The sequence below is a fragment of the Labrus bergylta genome, chromosome 16 (genome assembly GCF_963930695.1).
Source record: "Labrus bergylta chromosome 16, fLabBer1.1, whole genome shotgun sequence".
NCBI lineage: Eukaryota > Metazoa > Chordata > Actinopteri > Labriformes > Labridae > Labrus > Labrus bergylta.
The window spans coordinates 21,974,842-21,995,819 of record NC_089210.1 but is presented as its reverse complement, the minus strand read 5'-3'; the positions used below and the strand labels follow the sequence as shown (position 1 = coordinate 21,995,819).

General features: G+C 37.4%; 2 protein-coding genes across 2 annotated transcripts in view; both read left to right on the top strand.

Annotated features, from left to right (window-relative positions):
* The window catches only part of LOC109975243 (nuclear GTPase SLIP-GC-like), a 47,832-nt gene extending 47,607 nt beyond the window's left edge, over nucleotides 1–225 (top strand). Inside the window, exons 23-24 of the mRNA XM_065964292.1 lie at nucleotides 22–52; nucleotides 174–225. Of these exons, the coding sequence (XP_065820364.1) occupies nucleotides 22–52; nucleotides 174–200 (58 nt within the window). The 3' untranslated portion in view covers nucleotides 201–225. The remainder of the gene's footprint in view (nucleotides 1–21; nucleotides 53–173) is intronic.
* A 5,713-nt stretch (nucleotides 226–5,938) lies between these two features.
* On the top strand, nucleotides 5,939–20,275 carry LOC110005113 (nuclear GTPase SLIP-GC-like). Its single transcript, XM_065964817.1, has 19 exons — nucleotides 5,939–6,196; nucleotides 6,600–6,676; nucleotides 7,512–7,596; nucleotides 10,797–11,013; nucleotides 11,143–11,418; nucleotides 11,642–11,848; nucleotides 11,963–12,141; nucleotides 12,700–12,781; nucleotides 12,868–12,955; nucleotides 13,052–13,179; nucleotides 13,733–13,909; nucleotides 14,010–14,167; nucleotides 15,284–15,407; nucleotides 17,856–17,964; nucleotides 18,058–18,191; nucleotides 18,656–18,737; nucleotides 19,909–19,990; nucleotides 20,097–20,127; nucleotides 20,249–20,275. Exons 2-19 carry the CDS (start codon nucleotides 6,631–6,633, stop codon nucleotides 20,273–20,275), a joined length of 2,232 nt encoding a protein of 743 aa, XP_065820889.1. The 5' UTR covers nucleotides 5,939–6,196; nucleotides 6,600–6,630.
* The last annotated feature ends 703 nt before the right edge of the window (nucleotides 20,276–20,978 follow it).

Below are 20,978 nucleotides of genomic sequence, written 5' to 3'. Positions count from 1 at the left end.
CAATGCTTCTATTCACACTAGTGCTGATCAACCCGGCCCGTCATCTGCACAGGTAAGTTTAAGTAAAAGTGATGATTAAAAGTTAACATTCTGGTAGACAATGAAATGGTAATATGAAAGTTATCAGTAGAATATCACAACCTTTGTGTTTAACTCTCTTGTGGATATTTCAGGTTTACCTGATGCAGAGAAACAGCTGAGGCCTGTTTAACCACTGAGGATCCCACAGGGATTATTGAAAAGTCAAACGAGGCTTCTGGATATCAATCAATCAAGCAAGATTTATTCATATAGCACCTTTCATACAAAGTCAAAGTGCTTTACAGCGACTGAAAAACAAAAATAAACATAAAATAGTGACAAAACAGGGTAGAAATAAAAATGGATTTAGAAGTAGAGAAGTAGAGACTAATGCACACCAATAGGAATAAAAATAGTTAAGTTAAAACTGAAAAGATTATCAAAAATATAGTTGAGATAATAAGAGGGTAAAGATTGCCTTATAGACAGTTAAAATAATTTTCAAAATTAATATGAAACCTCACAGACAGCCTGTGTAAAGATTTTAAAATTGGTGTATTGTGTGCTCTCCTTCAGGTCTTTGTTAGCACTCGTGCTGCCGCGTTTTGAATTAAAACGTACATGTGGCTTAAAATTAAAATCAGAATCAAGTAAAACAGATACCAGAACAAATATTTATTATTTTCTCCCTGAAGTAGCCAGCAAACTTTTGACATTTAGAACCTGGAAGCTGAGCACTGTGGTTAACTGTGGGATTGAAAAGTGAATCAATGGTACTGATTTAGTCTCAACCTTTTTGTCAGGTTGTTAATTCTGCTCTCTTTGAGTGGTGTGTTTAGATGTTTGTTGTGAGTTTCATACATACAGATGTCATATTAGTGACAGTTTTCCTTTTGATTAATTGTGGGCCTCAGGCCAGAAATGGCTGAAGGTGGGGGGGTGTTGTGTTTTTCATGTTAATCGTTTCTTTTTTGGGCCTTTTCGCCTTTATTAGATAGGACAGCTGAAGAGAGACAGGAAACGGGAGGAGAGAGTGGGGGGATGACATGCAGCAAAAGGCCGAGGTCAGATTCAGTCCCACAACTGCTGCTTAGGAATGTAATCTCTGTACATGGGGCGTGACATAACCGTTATTTGTTTCTACCATTCTTTCAGCAAGACATCAACTTCTGCAATAATTCAGCTTTTTGTTATTCTTGAATATGTGTTAACAACTTTTTGTTAGTGTTTTTATTTCATGAATTTAGAAGTGGATGATTTGATGTACCTGCTACAGTTTCACTGATTATTACGGTGTCAAATTAAATCTAATAAAACTTTAATCTGTGTAATGATATATTAGAAATAAGAGTTAATTTTATTATCAGACCAACTTTTCTGGCTTCCTGATATGAACTGTACAATGTTTGTTTTGTTTTTAAGTCTTCATTGTTTATAAATGCAATATGGCACATCATGCAATAAAACTCCTGATTAAAATGTTGTTGCCTTTTTGTCTTTATTGTGAATTTGGTATGAAAGTCCTGCAGCTGCCCAAAAGATTTCCATTCAACCCAAACGTGCTGTAAATACACAGAAGCTGTCATTTAAGAGACACAAACCTAGAAAACAAACTACTGCATACAACAGCTCACCTCTTTCAAGCAGAGAACTGTCATCATGATAATATCTGTCTCTCCATACTGTAATCTGTTCTGCACATGTCAAATTTACAAATGATCCCTACACTCATGTTCACTTCATTTGGCTGTCTACTCGCCGTTATATTGTATAGTTTCTGCTGATAATATGTATACACTCATGCACTTTTACTTATGTCAATACTGTCCATTTACAACTCTGTTTTTGCACATTTACATTTAATCTTTCATATTAAATTTACAACCATTTATGACTCTGTTTTTGCACATTTGCATTTAATCTTCCATATTTAATCTTCCTATTTAAGACTAGTAATGCTTAGTTAAATCCTGGTTGTATATATTCACATTCTTAGTTTTGATGTTTTTAGTACTTATTTACTTTGTATTTAATATTATATTATGTTCAGATTTGCTAACATTGTGTTTTTTACTCATATTGTGTGTTTGGATAACCTGCTGCTGTAACGCCACAATTTCCCAGTTTGGGATCAATAAAGTAATTCTATTCTATTCTGTTCTGTTCTGTTCTATTGGGTGTTTTTGACTTTGCTTCATTTGTGTATTTGCTGAATGTTTACTTTTAATGTATTCATTTCTGCTTTTTGCAGCATGTTCATTCCTTTTGCAGCACCACATCTCCTTTGTATTTGTTAAACATTTATTTTCCAGTTGCATCCAGATTTTGCTGCCTGTTTTGTCCTTAAGTCAATATTTTCAACCTTAGCAGCTTGTTCGTACATCGTATTAAAGTTAGTGAATGTTTTCCCTGACATCAGTTTCTGTTCTGACAAAAAACTGATGTTCCAATCAAGTTACCAGACAAAAATCTGTAAGCATAACCCAAACTCTTAAAGTAACCTTCACTGCATACTTAGTGTTTGTTGCTCATGAAGTCGTAGCATTCACATGTTAAAACCAGGAATTTATAAATGTGCTCACACACAAATGTCAAGCACTACAATTTTTTCCATTGATTCGCTAAGATAAATCATTTTCTACACACATCAGAGTGGCATATGCCCTTGGTTTTAGTTAATAATGGCATTGTTTGTTTTATACAATAGTTGTGTTACCTTTCATACAACCCAACAACTGCACTGAGGCAGAACCTGTTGGTCTGCTTTGTGGACATACAGGTGTGGTTCTTCATAACATCTCAGGGCGTGTCCAAGGCTCTGTCTGTTCTAAGTTTGTTGAAATTAGATTTTACATACCGACTTCAAATATTAGATATCACACTTAGATGAAAAATAGGTGTTTTGGTAAGAATTAGTGTAGAAATTTGTCCCATCGATTTCTGTTCTTTGAACAACAGCTTGACAATTTTTTTTCTTTCACTTGCCAACAGGTTTGATTCTATTCATACAACTATGACACGTCTATTTATAAACCCATTGTTCTGCTGTTTTCTCTCAATAAATATTCTCATGTTGAAACTGAGCCAAGCAGGGTTTGTTATGTTAACACAAGGTGCAGAACATAAAAAGAGCATCAACACTGTAACCAATTTTGATATTATTGAGTGTGACTTTAAAATAAAAAAATGACCCATTGTGTCTTCAGAGTTCCAGCTTTACAGTGCAAGTATCAAAAACAACCAGTAGGAGTCACTCTCATGCCTGTTGCCTTAACAATGAATTAAGCACATTATTTCAAATACTGAACTTTAGTACATTTTTTTAATTGGTTCCAGGTATAGGAACGTTCAACTTTTGTCCATCACTTTTATCTGATAGCTGCAGAACACAGCAACGGCTCCAGAGGAGAAATATGGAAAAGGAGTAAGAAATACATGATTTACTATGTGTCTGACAACAAGCTAGAAAAGCAAAATAAATTGGTAGTGATGGTCAAAGAAAAACTTAAAAAAAAAAAAAATACTAGTATTTGATTTAAAAAAAAATGTTTAATCAACTTGCAGCATGTGATTGTGAACAAGTTCATGAGAAAGTGAAAGTGCTGATGGCATGAAGGTGGAGCAGACACAGAGGGCTTGTGAACTTGTGAAGCCAAAGAAGTGTACCGTGCCTGAGCACTTTACGGAGCGGTCACACTGGCCAAACGAACTGGACTTTAGCATTGAAGCTAGCTTGGGCACGGTACAGATGGCCAATGTGACCGCGCCCTTAAATGAAACATCGCTTTCATTTACAGGAAGAGGAACATTGGTCATGATTGGTCAAAGAAGTGGACAACTGGAAGTGGTGGGGTTTATGCTTTTATGCTTGTTACCTAAAAGGGACGTCCTTACTATAAAGTATTCAAACAGGCAATGTGTCATTTTGCTATATTCAATATTCATACAAGCCTTTCCTCTCTTTTTTTTCCACAGACCACTGCCTGATGAGAGGGTGGTGAAGAAGAGTGTCCAGGATGTGATGGTCCTTCATGATGTTTGAGGCTCGGCAGGGTCATAATAAAGTTGAACAGAACATTTGATCATGTTCTGATCATGTTCATTTGATCATCTGCTCAAACTAAGATAGACATTTAATATCGTCATCCAGACGTTAACAACTTCAAATGTGTACTGAGGATCAAATATATCTTTATTTATTGTAAAGTGCTTTATATTTACAGGGACTGTTGCAAAAACAAAATAATATTAAATCATGTTGCAGACAAGTTTTCGCTGTTCATATTTATTTATTATTTTTCTACTTTTGATGTCTTTGTGAAATCTCAATTCAACAATAAAAAATACACTTTTTGCTGCTCTGATGTTCAACAATGTTATCTTTGTCTTTGCATTAATTTAGGACACCCTGTTCTATGAAATTACGATAAATTAACTTCAATTATAAATTACAATAAACAATGTAGGCTCAATCTAATAGTTTTGTTATAAGTCTACACATAAGTCTAATATAACTTACTAAAGAACAATAAGAATAATCTATAATAATAAATATTTTTACAGAATGCATTAGCTACAAAATAAAGCCGCTCCTGTAAGATACAGCTGAGTAACCATGGTAACATACAGTTCCTGTTTCCACCTGAGAGAGGGAAGTTTTTCTTAAAGCCTGCCGCTGTATTTCTACCCTACACCTTGATGAAGGGGACTTCATTCAGCTGCGACATGGTGGTGACCTTCTCCAACAAGCAGAGGGAACTGGCTGCAGCTGCAATCACCACAATCCATGAGAATCCTGTCGAACTAGTAGAGGAGTATAAGTACCTGGGTACCATCTTCGACAGCCTGCTGAAATTCTCCTCCAACTCCGAGGAGATTCTCAGGAAATGTCAACGAAAATACCTCCTAAGGAAGCTCAATTCCTTTGGATTCAGTAAGAACATTCTTCTGACCTTCTACTACTCCTTCATTGAGAGCATTATTACTTTTTCTATAACCTGCTGGTTCCACTCCACCACCCTCCAGAACAGAAACCGCCTGCAGAGCACGGTCACAGTCTGCTCTAAGATCATTGGACTACCTGTACCTCTCACCAATGCAGACTCTCAGCTGTGAACTTTGCTTCTTTACTTCCTTCCATTTGCCATGCACCTTAACTGCCTCTGCTTTATCTGGTCTCATGCACTACATCACTTTATTCTATCCTTTCTATTTCAGTATTCATACAGTTCTGGTTACTTTATTCCTGTTGTCTCTTATCCATCATTGCACTACAGTCACTTTATTTATCTCATTTTTACCTTTACAGTTATATTGTATATATTAGTTCTGTTGTTCCATTGTTCACCATGCACCTTATTAACTTATCATTTAGTATTTGCCTACTTGCACATAGCTCTGTATATATATATATATTTATTTCTCGTTTACTGCACATAGTTATGGTTACATCTGTTTACATCTGTTAGTCTGATCACTGTCTATATCTACTCTTTTATATTTTGTATTTTTAAGTTAAGTTTAAGCTTTAAGTTGTATTTAAATTGACACTTTATATTTAGGTTAAAATGTTTCGTACTTGCACTGTTGTTAATTTACTGCTCTGTGTTCCTTTGAATTGCACCCCGGGGACAAATAAAGTTTTTTGAATTGAATTGAATTGCGAGTGTGACTTCTCCGTCACGGAGGGGGAGGGTGTAGTGGTTGGTTTGGGGACTGCGGTCAAGTCAGCCGCTCCTCGAGTTTACATGGTGAAGTGAGCCGCCCCTAAATTTGAAGTGCTCACGTATTCTGATCTTTATGGTAAATGCTCCGGACTGCAGAGCGAGCAGGAGGAAGAGACAGAGAGAGCGATGAAGTGAAGTGCTAAATGTCTAGGTAACTTCCGTTTTTCAAAATAAGGGTCAGGGTGTAGTGACCGGATGTTTTCGCATTCGCCAAGTCGGACAAGGAAATTAGGCAATACCCCTTAAACTGGCATGTTTCATAATACAACATGAACTACTGCAAATGAATTTTACTTCGTACACGGACCGTGGTTAAATGACTTATTGAGATAGTTTTTTTTTTTTTTTTTTTACTTGATCATCTGGGAGTTTTGATACAGCCATCTGTGGAGCTTTTTGAACTTTTACCATTTTTACTTTCATCATCGTCTACAGACTCCAAAGGAATTGTAAGTAAAGCAGTGTTACATAAGATAAGAAAGGAATAGAGATGTAACTAGTTTTACTAACTCTGACTGGACGTTGTATCTTTGATTAATGTTCTGCATAACTTAAACTTCAAAAGCAGCTTCTGGTTATCTATTTCAATTTGCTACATATTTTTGAATAATGTTACAGCCTCCATCTGTCCTTTGATTTAATGAAATTCATATTAACTGTTTGAAATGTGTCAAGTTGTAAATCTGTTGTTTAAGGTGGCTGCTTTAACCTACGAGGCACAGCAAGAAACACAGAAGCAGGCCCTCTCTCTCTCTCTCTCTCTCTCTCAATAATATCTCGCTTTGACAAAAACAAGTGAGAGAACGTTTTATACTCTGAGGGTCAAATTGTTCTTCTTGCCTTTTTGATAAGAGAGAAGGAGCCACACGGGAGAGACCAGCAGATGGCATCACTACCTAAGAAACCACAACGTGACAAGAAACTCACAGGTATTTCATTTATCTATTGAACAAATAAAATTGAACAAAGATTTTAAAACCTCAGGTGTCAAGGATTCCAAATGGGGGAGAAGAGTTAGGAGAGTTATGACCCCCCACCCCCCAAATAGTAGGCCTATAGGCTGTTATTAACCCTGAAGAGATTGATTTTCTCTTCTAAGAGAACACTAATAAGGTTGTAATCTCATGCCTTAACTTCTTAAGAGGATTCCACTAAAAAAATAATCTACCCTTGAACCTCTCTGTTAACTTAGCTGTCATTTAATCAATGCAGCCAATCCTGTAGAAGCTATATAACTATTTGTACTTTACCCTGACCCTACCTGGTGTCAGGGCAGACCCCTTCACTTTCAGGTTCAGACGCCCCGTCTCCCTGTACCCATACAGATGATCCAGCCCTGCAGGCAACAGAAAAGGGAGATGAGCAGCGTAGTGTTAAATATGTCTACTTGCGATGGGTCCCCCGGGAGTTTATTGTTTTATTACTACAAAACAGGATAAAAATAATTAATTTAAAGAAGAATCCTTAGATAAAACAAAACATGTCTTCAGTCTATACTGCATATGGACAGTTTAAATCATTTCCCTGCTATTGAAAGGGCACTTTGTGCACTTACATGAACATTGGATTGTTAAAATAAGACCCAATTATGTTTTAAACTCTGAAAAACATTTTTGCAAGAGGCTGTAAAAGCCTGAAGATACTATCTAAGACATTCTAACTGTTTCAGAAGAGAACGGCTCTCTCATGCTCTACATTTATTTCCTCTCTTTGTAAAACGATATTGATACATTTGTCTTTTTTTCTCTACTTTCACTCCAACAGGAGAAGATGTACTGCCTGAAGTGGAAAAAATCATGGCAAGTGTTGAGAGTAGGCTACCTCAGACAGAGCTCAAGGATTTTCTAGAGTAAGTAATACATTTTTTATATTGCATATTATTATTAGTTTTAGCGGACATGCTTACAAAGACATTAGTGACTGATCTCTGGAGTTGAGTCATTCATTTTGCAATTAATTTCTCCTATTCTGACTGTATTCTCTTGACAATGACCTGTGCCCATCACAAGTTCAAATCTGTTATCATTCTCTTTCCCTTTTTACTTATATAAAAACCTACAACCCAATTTCCTGGAAAGTTGGGACATTGTGTGAATTTAAATAAAAACAGAATGTGATGATTTACAAAAATTTGGAACCCCATATATAACTGAAACTAGCACAAAAAAGACAATATATCTGTGGGTGAAAAAGTAACATCACACTCGGAATGAGGATTTTGAAGTCAGCGTCTCGTTACTCATGCAGTGCACAGAATCTCACACAACATAGAGCTGTGGGAGAGGAGTTCCCCGAATAGAGAAAAGTCTCTGTATTTCAGCACAATGCAGATAACACTTGCTACATGCTACATAGATAAGTTATCTCTTCTCTGAAAGGCCCAGTTGTTCCATCTTCCCACCACCTCCCACTAATAAGACCTCTAAAAGAACAAGACACTTAATCATTGTATGTGCATAGCACTCAGTTACACACTCAGTATATCAAATGTTGAAACTGAGAAATGTTATAAAAATAAACTCAATTTGAATCTTTATGCAAGCTGCACGTTCTATTTAGATTTAACACAACATCCCAACTTTTCAGGAACTGGGATTGTATTTGACCTCTATGTAATTCATCACTACCCATGCATTTCAACATAACTTAAATCTTTCTTATATGTCAGAGAACTTCACCAGATTTTTTTTTGGTTGTCAACTTTTATCAACTTTAAAGTTTTGTATAAACAATAACATGGCCTCTAAAAGTGTTCCTGTTTTCCAGCTTAACACAGAATATAAACAAAGGTCTTGCTGCAGTATATAGTGGCTGGTATGAAATCATTAAGGTTTGAAAAAAATAATACTTCTATTGAGTCAATTTTCACGTTAAAAAAGAGAAACAAAAAACCTGGGCAAACAAAGACGAATATAAAAGAACAGTAGGGTTGAAAGTGTTTTTCCTGCATAGACAATTATTTGGGACCCCCCAAAGAGGTTTTACCCAGCACCAAAGGAAAATCACCAGAGTCAAAAAAAAAAAAGAAAAGACAATTCAAATCCTCACTGAATCTATGTTTATGTATCAAATGACTGTTGAACAGGTAGAACATGAACTAAAATATGACGTCTCTGACTTCCAGCAGTCAACTCCCCTCTCATCTGTTTATACATGCGGCTCGCGCTGGATAGCCAGCTGATGCACTGTTTGTTTGTTTGTTTGTTTGTTTTGACTGGGTCTGGACGCTCCGCTGACGACCGCCAAGCGCTAAATGCTGGTAGATTTTTCATTTGGCAAGTTCATTTCACAGAGCTATCCACCACATGGCGGGCAAATATTTACCCCAACAGTCATGTAAAAACTACACAGAGTTATAATAACGGAGTATTCCCTGCTCCTCTGTCTGCAGACAGAGCATCACGGCGGCACGCTGAGACACACCAAAATAAAATGAACCATATCCTCTCCACTTCTTAGAGATTGCATGCCCCACATTGAACACCAGCCCTCTCTTAGGATTTTTTTGTACAGTTCATTTTCAATAATATGTATTCCATATTATTCCCTTTATGTACTTGGAAACCCTGGTCTATTTTTGAAGTGATTTTCATGTTCTGTTTGTATGCTTAAGTCAAAATATATATAACTGCTTTGCCCTCCTTGGTTATTTCTTGTTGGTATCTGAAATAAATTGTTGGTCTAAAGTTTGAATTCCTTCTGCAGGTCACCAAAACTTCTAAATAATTTCTCTGAGTTGAAGTACATACTGCTGTAATACCTTGATCCCACCACTGCTTGAATATAGAATTACTGATCCCAGGTTTAAACTGAGGATCCAGTGCAGACCAAGTCAATAATTTGATGTTCGACTCAATATTATACTCTTTTATAAAGTCTATTGTCCCAGACATCAACATGTGGCTGCAGGAGCAGGGGGTTGAACCCTATTGATAGACCACTGACTCTACCACTGAGCCACAGCCACCCCTGTGTCTTTCTTAAGATTATCCAAATCCTTTTTCATGTCACTTCTTAAAGCTTGCCTAAATGTGTTGAAAACATCCCTCATTTCTGAGTTCAGGCCTCTGATCTCTTTAATGATGTCTTCTAGCCAATAGCAGATATCTTAAGCACCTTGCTAATACAGCTTGTTGTTAGTTGAGTCCACAATTTACTATGTCAAATGTAACATGGCCAAGAGGAGTCAAACATGTCCTCCCTGTCAGTAGAATAACCATGTCCCCATTTGGATGACAGCTATAGGTATGACCAGGTGTCCCGCTTTGTATGGGACTGCACAACATTTTCATCACCTGTCCTGAGTCCCTTAAATTGAGAAGCTGTCCTGCATTTGATTGGCTTTAGTTTTCAAGATGAGGCTCTTACCATAGCCTGTTTCAGATATCAATCAATCAGGCCACATGTGGGATCAAGGGCTGCTAACCTGTCACCATCCTTGTTGACTATGTTACGCTCCTCTGCCACAAAACAAAGACACAAGTCAACCAGGATGCACTTTTTGGCAGATTATGATGGAAACTACAACAAAGACAGGAGATGCAGTCACATTTGCCAGAATTCTTTTTCAGTCACACATTAAGGACAGTACGATTTGATGCGACACACTGCATGCAAGACTGACACTTAAAGAAAATGTCCGTCTATGGATAGGCCTACATCCCTTAAAACCTGAAGAGGATTGCCCAACAGATAAAGGGACAGCAAGTAAAATAACCAACGTTCATCACTGTGCAGCACTTGCAGCAGACTGTGGCTCCGCACATTTATACAGACTCAGATATAACAAAAAAAACTCACGGCGTACAAAAGCAGCAACCATAGTTAAAGATGTGCTTACACCGGCCTCTGTGGTGAACCTGCATCGTGCAACCTAAATCAACCTCGGCATTGCAGTAACATTTTGTACCACATTTGGTCTGTTGGCACCTTAATGACAGCAGTCGCTGTGAAATTGCTGGTGGTTACTTCTAAAACATTACTGACACATTATTTCATTGTTTAATTTCCAAATAAATCAAAAAACATATTAAATCTTATTTTCAACAGGAAAAAAATTGGTGGTTTGAAGAAAGAAAAGAGGGAGCTGGTTGGTGTCTTTGGAAGAACAGGGGCTGGAAAAAGCTCTTTAATAAATGCTGTCATTGGAGGGGATGATCTCTTGCCCTCAGGAGATCTTACTGCTTGTACAACAGTCATCATTAAGGTGGAGGCTAACAAGCAGAACAAGAAACATGAGGCAGAGATTGAATTCATCAAAAAAGAGGTAAAACCTGCTTAATGAGTACTTGTCACTTTTCAAAAAGTTCAGATGTTGCTGCTCATCATTTTGCTTCATGCATTTTTTCTTCATTTGTTTCCATGAAGCTATGTTAAAAAATTACTTTTTCATCAGGAGTTCGAGGAACATGTGCAGGGCTTTAAAAAAATCTTACTGAATGATGCAGGCGACGAAGAGGATAATGGCGATGACCGTGAAGGTGCTGACAATGACAATACGGAGAATAACAATGATGACGATGTTGAAAGTAACGCTGTTGAGATGCTGTCAGCAGTGTATGGAGAACAATGGAAAGAAATATTGGACAACAACGATTTCATGGATCGGAAACATTTCAAAGAAATTCCAGAATTTCTCAATTCTGGCAAGATGACGTTGTCCTTTAGAACGGTAAGTTATAGACTAAAACTATAAAGTGTTATTCTTATATTAAGTCTTTTTTAAAAGAGTGAACTTCATCCTAAATTGAAACAATCACATACCAAATGTACCATTCATAGAAAAATCATTTAGGACCTTGTCCACTAGTAACCAGATTGTAGCGTTCCAATCAGGATGTTGTACTCACCATGGTGCATCTAAATAAAATATTGAATCTTATCCTTTATTGCAGGCTGAACAGCTGTCTGCAGAACTTGTCAAATACACAAGAAGCAAATCAAAGGAAGGAGTGGCTAAAGGCATAAAGAAATGGTTTTGGCCCCTGGTGAAGTGTGTTACTATCAAGGTGCCAAATAATGACCTTCTCCAGAATGTCACACTTGTGGATCTACCTGGAAATGGGGACTGCAACAAGGGCAGAGATAACATGTGGAAAGGGGTAAATTATTTAAATGCATCACTATTTGTTTATCTTGTCTTGAGTTTAACATTATTTTATTCCAAAGCGCTGATATTAAGTTATTCACAATTAAATTTGATTGTATCCCTCTAGGTTGTTCAAGACTGTTCCACTGTGTGGATCGTGACTGACATGGAGAGACCAGCATCAGAGAAAGAACCATGGGAGATTCTGAAAAGTGCCATCAGGTATCTTGGAAATGGTGGCCAGTGTAAGCACATTCACTTCATCTGCAACAAGTCTGATCATGTTAGACGTAAAAAAGGTCAAAGGTAAGTGGGGTTTTTTTCAAACATTATATTAACACTAATAAGTGTCAGTAAAAATGGTAAATGAAAGATGTATATATAGATGTATAAAAGATGTCCCCCTACCTAATGTGTATACCATCACAATCAGTCTATAAACTGTGTACCTTGTTTATGAAGAACAAAAAAAACAGTCCAGGCCTTACCTGCATCTTGTTGAACATCACTAGCCTTCCATTGGTGTTGTTCTCATTTCTCTCAAGTGTTGCTAACACAACTGGTGCTCCATCAAGATTGTTATCATCATCTGTTGTATCTTCTAGCATTAGGAATGTGTAAAGATCACTGAGTCGTGCAGGTTTTTAATACCAACATTATACACAATGTATCTGAGAATCCACTTTTACACTTTATTGTATAGATATATGATATGTGCTCATATGTTTGTGTGTTAAAGAGACAATGTTTTGCTTTTATTCTAAGAGGAACATGGACAACTGCAAACTAGAGATGGAAGAGTTTGAGGTTTCAGGGCTTCAGATATTGTTTGAGACACTGCCTGATACTGATCTCTTCTAACAGTGTTGTTGAAGCCATAAGAGAGAGGAACAAGAGAGCAAAGGTGAAAGTGATGAAAAAATTTGGGGAACAAAAGATGGTTAAGGTGAGTTTCATAGACTGACAACCCAAAACACGAAGTTGTTCTATAACTGCAATCCCACCTCAAAATTATTCATTTTATTTTTTCAGAGACATTTCAGTGATGAATGTTTCAAAGTGTTCACAGTGAGCGCCATTGAGTTTCAGGACAAACAATTTCTAGAACCTGCTGACACTGGTAGGTGATCCCCCCATGGAACAGTTAGTGGATTATTTAATGTTTATAACATGTGAAAAGTGACTAAGAATATTGTTATGTATTTATTATTTACAGAAGTCCCTGAACTTCAGAAGATTTTGCAAAAACTCAATGACAATCACTCAGAGACACTGAACTACTGGTATGTGTCAGGAGCGTATGGGATACTGTCCTTAATTCAAGGGGCCCGCTGTGGAGGAGGGGTAAGATAATGTAACAACACTTTCATTCTGTTTACGTATCAGAATTATTCGGGCTGTATAAATAAAATGTTAATTTTTTATTAAATAAATGCAGAAAAAATAAGGCAACAATAAACTTGAGCCTAATTTATTGCACTCTGACGTTAAACGTTGCATACAACCGGTCACATCAGCTTTTAAACTTGATGAAAAAAATGCTAAAGATGTCATGGGCTTTTGATTTGTATTATTTCTCACACACACACACACACACACACACACACACACACACACACACACACACACACACACACACACACACACACACACACAGAAACATTTCCCTGTGATGCTTTAGCTCTAGGAATTACCTGAGGGGTAATCAGCTGATCTTTTATATTACCCCTCAGGTAACGATCTCACAATCTCTTAAAAACTGTTCCAACATTTTCTGTTAAATAAACCATAACCAGGTAATTATGAAGAATTAAAAAAGATAATTGAAAGAAAGCCCAGAAAGGGGGAAGTGTAGTTTAAATGTTTTGAATTTTAAATGTTTTCTGTTTGATTTCAGGCTACGGTAAAAACAGAAGTGAGCAAAGTCCTTACAGAAACAATGAAGTGTGGACATGAACAAGTCCAAAAGTCCATGCAAGAGGCCACAGATGCTTTGGAAGAATGTCTCAAGCATGGGGTTGAGAACTCTAAAAGTTCATGTGATGATGTCTTGAAGTCCTTTTTAAATCCTAAGGTACCTGAATATTTTGTTTTCATAACAAAACCACAGATTGTCCAACCCATACTTAAATTATTAGTGTCTAATGAAATATTCTAATTTTGTTTTGTTTCAGAGGAAGGGAAAAGGACGTGGTTTTCACAAGACACTGAAATGTGTAATCGACAACTATGGTGTCCACAAAACAACAGCAGGGAAACACTTAAACCTCAATGAGGATTTAGCTGCAAAGCTGATGGACAGCATTGATGAAGAATTCAGAAAGACCTTCCCGTAAGGAATTACTAAACAAGGACAAAAAACGACAGCAAAGAAAAACTTATAAGATAATTGTATACAATGTAGTAATACAAATCCTTAAAACATAGATCAATCGTTTTTGCGTTGTGCCAAAACATAACAAAAGTTATGTCAAGAAACTTTAGAAAAAGAGCAGAGCTGTTTTAGAAACCACATGCTACATACTCTTGTTGAACATAGCATGCCGTATGTACTTCATATTACCTTCAACAGTAGTATGACTGCCAGTCTGTGGTTATTTTGCAGTATGCCAGGCCCGACTAAGCTGGTTTCTGGTCTTAGAATGCATTGGAATAAAAAAAGTAACAGCCCAGCTGACAACAAACGCCACTACAGGGTAGCATCCACTTACAGTCTGGAAAAAGCTGACGAGTGATTAATTTAGATTTTCAGCATTTTGAGAATCAAACAAGTTGATGGTGGTATCTTTGTGTGGTTTGGTCGGATTGTGATTATTTCTCGGGACACAATGGCCGTTGCTGTCCATCATCTCTGACCTGGTGCTTTGAATTGTGGGAAACAGTACGCAAGGACGACTGGCCTGATGCATATAATGTTTGTGCACCTCGCTCAGACCCCGATCAGTACGACATCCGGATAGTTTTGGCATACTGTGGATCTCGGATTTGTTCGCATACTGCATACTGCATTCTGGCCAAATCAGTGCATACTACTAATTTAAATTAGTTGGTGGTTTCAGAAAAAGCCCAGGTGAAGCCTGTACTCCATGTTGTATGATTAAAATAAACCCAACACGAGTCTACCATAAGCAAACCTTTGGCAGCATTTATGCAAAGGAAAACTGTCCTTCTAACCAGCAGTTACCTTGAGCACCCGGCTAATGGTGAACAGTTTTAAAAAAGTATTCAGATAGAAATTAAGGAGATGGATTGGGCTGTAAACTTAAAATTGGCTGTCTGGTTTTCCAAGCTGGATGAGCAAAAACTAAGAACAAGACTATCGAAACATTTGTGATTAAGTTCAGGTCTATGTTGGATTCTGCCACTCCATCTGCTACCGCTGAAATTATTTAATTTGAAACTTGTCCGGTCTTACTTAATGAAAGAGCTACTTATGAACATGTTTCAGAACTGAATCAAATCCTGGACCATTCAACGGGACCATCAGTTCCTTTTCACTCGACACTGGGAAGCTGATTAAAAATCGGAAGTACAAAGACGTGGAACTGCAACTGGAATTTCTCAGGACTGAGGTAAAAGAAGGAATAATTCAATCTAATGACTGATCAAGTAGTTTGTCGAGCAAATCAACATTAACCTGACGTTTGTGACTAATGTATGGAATAAAGAGAAAACATGCAAAAGTGAAACCAAAACATTGTTATTTATTCAGCTCTAAACATTATATACACTGCCTATGAAGAACACCATCAATATAAGGGATTATATTAGGGATAATATTAGGGATGCACAATACATATCAGTTCAGATGATTATTTGGCCAATATTACGGATGTATATGTTGGGGTTGTATCAAGTCAACTTTGGTTATATTCTTTAATAATTATACTTAATTATTAATAATATAAATGAAATATCATTAAACTATGTTTAATCTCGTTTTGGGGCACCAACCTGTAATCAGGTAAATATAACCAAAATATCACTCAAATCAGTCTCAAATTAGTTATTTAATTACTAATATTATTAATAATGAATAACTATATTTAATAAATTGAAGGCGTGAAATCCGTACACAGAGCCTTCGCACCCAGTGTGTGTGTGTGTGTGTGTGTGTGTGTGTGTGTGTGTGTGTGTGTGTGTGTGTATGTGTGTGTGTGTGTGTGTGTGTGTGTGTGTGAGAGAGAGAGAGAGAAAGGGGGAAGAAAAAGGGGGGAGATGGCTTCGTACCCACGTGGTCGTTCACGATGGCGCAAACCTAACAAAGACCTGGGTGCGTGCGTGCGTATGTGGCTGTGGATGAAAGGGAGAGAAAGGGGGGGGAAGATTACTTCGTCCCACGTGGTCGCCCTTCCGATGGCGCACACCTAACAAAGACCTAAATGTGGCCTTAAGGTCTAAAAGAGACCGAGTTCGGCCCTACACGATCTGTGTCTCTGAGGCGTCTGGATAGCCGCGAGTGTATAGATCTCTGTGCGTAATGGCGCGGTGGTGGAGTTAGTCTCCAGATGTACGTTTACACGGGAATGTGTGTGTGTATGTTCGTAGAAGGGGAAATAAAAGAGGATAAAAGAGAATAAAAGAGAAATGCGTGCCTGAAGAGGCCGGATCACAGACTCCCGCGCCACAACTCGGAGTAATTCCCTTCATTCACAGAAACAAACCAATAGCCGAATTCAAGTTAATACGGCTTACACTGGCCTTTCTGATCAGAAGAGTAATACCTGGTTATAACGCTGTTACACTAAACACATATAGGACGCAGCGGTCCGAAACAACAACAAGAGTTTTAAACAGTTAAAACTCAGGACGCAGCGGTCCAACAAAAATAAAAATTACAGTTTCTGCTTCGATCAACAATTGTTAAAAACACTCTCTAAAGCTAATTCTGCCCAGACCTAATTAAGCCTCACTTGTGAATCGCTTTGTCCGCAATTGGGGAAAGGAAAAGAGTCCGGCGATAAAACAGATCTTCTGTCCGTCCTGGTGCAGAGGCGTCTGATGGCGGCGAGGGTCCCTTACGGCGAGAGCGGCTTCGTTGGTTCTCCGTCGAGTGGAAAGATGTCCGTTGATGTCCTTTCGTTGCAGGACGGAATAAGACCGTTATCTTTCTGATAATCTTTTATAGTCTGACGCTCTCCGAGAAACTGAGATGCGTTCACTGGACAATCCGAGCTCGGAATTTAGAACACTGCTGGCCGCGGATTACCTGCACGCCAAAAACTTAAAACAAAGGAAGATTGTTGCAGGAAACAGGAGATAAGCTTGGGTCTCCGAGCACCAGAAGTCAGCGCGTGGAAAGAGATAGAACAAGGGAAGTCTTGGAGTTTTGTCACCTGGCCGCCTTCCTGTGGGGTCTCCCTCAGGTTCCGGTCCCCCCTTTACGTCACACGTAGGTGTGAAGTACCGCAGGGAATTCTGGGATAAGGAGTCCTTTTAGGCTTCCTTGTGATTTCAGTGAATCACTCAAATGAGACTTCCCACAAGGGTGCAGCCCAAGTCCATTGTTTGACTGTCCTAAGCCTGCGTGGCCCAACATATATATTTTTTTATAATCATTATTAACAATAATGGCGTTCATTTATGTTTTACGGTGTACATATGCGAGTGTACTGAAGGGACAGAACGATGTTACTAATGTGAATGAAGCCCAGAGGGGAGGGGGAAAGAATTGTGCCGAATGTGAAAAAAACCTAAAACGGGGGCTAGTCAACTGCTGGCTTATACTATGTGTTGGGCCTCATTGGTTATCTGCAGAAAGTGAAAAATAACTTTTACATGGTTAAAGTTAAAAAAATATGTTCTTAAGGCCTAACTATTTTTGGTTTTTCATTGTTGACATTAGTATACTACATTAATGTAGCTCTATATATACATCTTTACTGATTATATTCTTAGGAGCAGGTAATTATTGATATTGGCTGAATAAAATTCATATTGTGCGTCCCTAAATATAATAAATATTAGCCATTTAAATTAAAGGGTCTACAACACAGCTTGTTCTTTATCCTCTCTCTTAGGAAGAAAAAATAAAGATAGAACTCCAAGAAACCATCCGGCAGCGTAAGAAAGAAATGTACAGCGGCCTGACGACAACAATCAAGGAAACCATGCAAACATGCTACGAAGGTAAGAGAAAAGATCTTGGCACATGAAACCTGACACTGAATCAAAACATTTAACATGAAATGTAATTCATTAAAATATTCTGTTTCATTGTAGATGCTCAAAAATGTGAAGGAAAAGGAAGACTAGAAAACACTAGGAAAATCATAAGGCAGCATGTTGATGCTGATAAGAACACCATGTTTGAGAAGGCTAAAGATGAAATGATGTCAAAACTGGAAAACCTGAAGGTTTGTCACATTATAAGTTGAATGTTGTGTTTTAAAGGCTGCAGCGTGGGTGAAGAGCCCAAGACTAATTCTCACTCTGTGGGACAATAAAGTAAACCTTGATTTTTATCTCGAATTTTTATCCAAACTCAAAAGATAATAATACAGCAAAAAACGTTGCACAGTTTGATTATTTTATGGTTCAATAGAACATTTCTTCTATCATCAGGTGATGTGTATCATTGAGAAAATTACTTTTGCAATTAAAACACTGCAGTCAGTGTAACAAAAAAATACATTTTGCTGTTAAATATTACAGTACAACAGAAAAAAAAATCCTATAGAACAATATTTAGCTTTTCTGTTTTCTGAGCAGCCCAGTGAACACACGTTTAAACTGTTACTTAACATAAGATCCAGAATATGTTGAACACTATATTTAAATGCCCTGGTAATACATTTGAAATATTTTGATGCCGATTTAGGAGGAAATCCTGAAGAAACTGAACGACACAATGAAGGAGTCTATTGAGCGCGCTCTCAATTCAGATGAACAATCACTTCCAGGTAATGTGGATGTTTAGAAATTAAAAATGATTTTGCCAAAATGTACTCTGCCTGTCACATTGGTGTTGCACAATAGCTCAATCGTGTCCCCTAGAACAGGGTTTCCCAAACCATTTAGCCCGTGACCCCCAAAATAACGGTGCCAGAGACTGGGGACCCCCACTGTCCCTGGAAGTTGTTAAAGCATTTAAAGCAGCACACACTAATAGGCATATCCAAACACTGGGATTAGTAAACACAAAAAAACACAGCAGCCTATAATAATTGTATTATTTCATTGTGTCTGTGTACATTTTTATTTACAAAGAGCAACAGACACCTACATTGTTACATTCTTGTGCAAAGTTACATTAGAAAGATTTTTTATAAATTACTTTCATTTCATCACAGATCTCACTTTATTTTAAATTCAACAACTTTTTGTATATAATTTTACAATAATGGGTAAATGTGCAATTTTAAGTCACTTCAAATGTTTATTTGTTTATGGAAGGTCATCTTGCGACCCCCCTCTCAGTGTCTTGCGACTCCCCAGGGGGTCCTGACCCCCACTTTTGAACGAACATCAAGGAGGTGCAGGGCAGTGCAAAAACAGCAGGCCTAGGAAGAAGATATACTTGCACACCTGCAAAAAAACAAAAATTATTACCTGAAGAAGACCTCTGGGGGAAACGTTGGGATTGTGATGGAATAAAAACTTTTGTGGCATTTGAGCAAGTGTGCAGGTATATCTTGTTCCTCAATAGTGTCCCCTAAAAAATGTTTACTACACAATCCAGCACATTTCACTAATGTACTTTATGTGGGTTAGGTATCTAACACGTCCAGTCCTACATACAAGCCTGTGATATCTAAAGATACAAACAGGGAGTTCACACATGGATGTTATTTTGAAAATTTGATGTATTTATGACCATGGCAGAACAAAAAAAAAGACATTTCCCCACAAGACAGGAAGTTCACATATATCTGCATACAATATGTGTGAAATGTCAGGTTTAATCCCAGCCTGAAAAAACTTCCATGCTAATATTCATCCATAGAAATATAGTCACCTACTAAGAGGATATTACAAGTTTTTGCTTTTGCCAGATTCTGAAGCAGATTATCTTCACACCAAAGTGCAAAGACATTTTTTTCCAAGGTTGAAGTTTAACTTTTTGTGTTTTAGATGTCAAAAAGGAGCTTGAGACGGTGACAAAATACTATCAAGTACTGAAGAAAAACACACATGAAGGAACATCACCAGTCAGGTAAAACTTTTGTTTTTTAAAGTAGATAATGCTCTGATTTTAAACTGTAAGAAATTGCTTCACTTATTTTTATAACAGTTGCTAACAATGCTTCTATTCACACTAGTGCTGATCAACCCGGCCCGTCATCTGCACAGGTAAGTTTAAGTAAAAGTGATGATTAAAAGTTAACATTCTGGTAGACAATGAAATGGTAATATGAAAGTTATCAGTAGAATATCACAACCTTTGTGTTTAACTCTCTTGTGGATATTTCAGGTTTACCTGATGCAGAGAAACAGCTGAGGCCTGTTTAACCACTGAGGATCCCACAGGGAACATTGAAAAGTCAAACGAGGCTTCTGGATATCAATCAATCAATCAAGCTTTATTCATATAGCACCTTTCATACAAAGTCAAAGTGCTTTACAGCGACTGAAAAACAAGAATAAACATAAACTAGTGACAAAACAGGGTAGAAATAAAAATGGATTTAGAAGTAGAGAAGTAGAGACTAATGCACACCAATAGGAATAAAAAAAGTTAAGTTAAAACAGAAAAGATTAACAAAAATATAGTTGAGATAATAAGAGGGTAAAGATTGCCTTAAAGACAGTTAAAATAATTTAAAAATCAATATGAAACCTCACAGGCAGCCTGTGTAAAGATTTTAGAATTGGTGTATTGTGTGCTCTCCTTCAGGTCTTTGTTAGCACTCGTGCTGCCGCGTTTTGAATTAACTGCAGCTGATTTACTTTATTCTTTGGTAGACCAGAAATGAGAGCATTACTTCTAGTTATGAAATCGGTATTGCTCAGAGAGAGAAACTGCCTCACTTTGGAAATGTTCTTTAAATGATCAAATGCTGTTTTTGTGATGGAGCGTACATGTGGCTTAAAATTAAAATCAGAATCAAATAAAACAGATACCAGAACAAATATTTATTATTTTCTCCCTGAAGTAGCCAGCAAACTTTTGACATTTAGAACCTGGAAGCTGAGCACTGTGG

What these genes read in the sequence shown, in the direction of transcription:
- LOC110005113 (XM_065964817.1), top strand. Translation starts at nt 6,631, where the DNA reads ATGGCATCACTACCTAAGAAACCACAACGTGACAAGAAACTCACAG. An exon ending in GAATTCAGAAAGACCTTCCC is followed by an intron (nt 14,168 to 15,283) that starts GTAAGGAATTAC and finishes AACATGTTTCAG; the next exon opens with AACTGAATCAAATCCTGGAC. An exon ending in TGGAATTTCTCAGGACTGAG is followed by an intron (nt 15,408 to 17,855) that starts GTAAAAGAAGGA and finishes CCTCTCTCTTAG; the next exon opens with GAAGAAAAAATAAAGATAGA.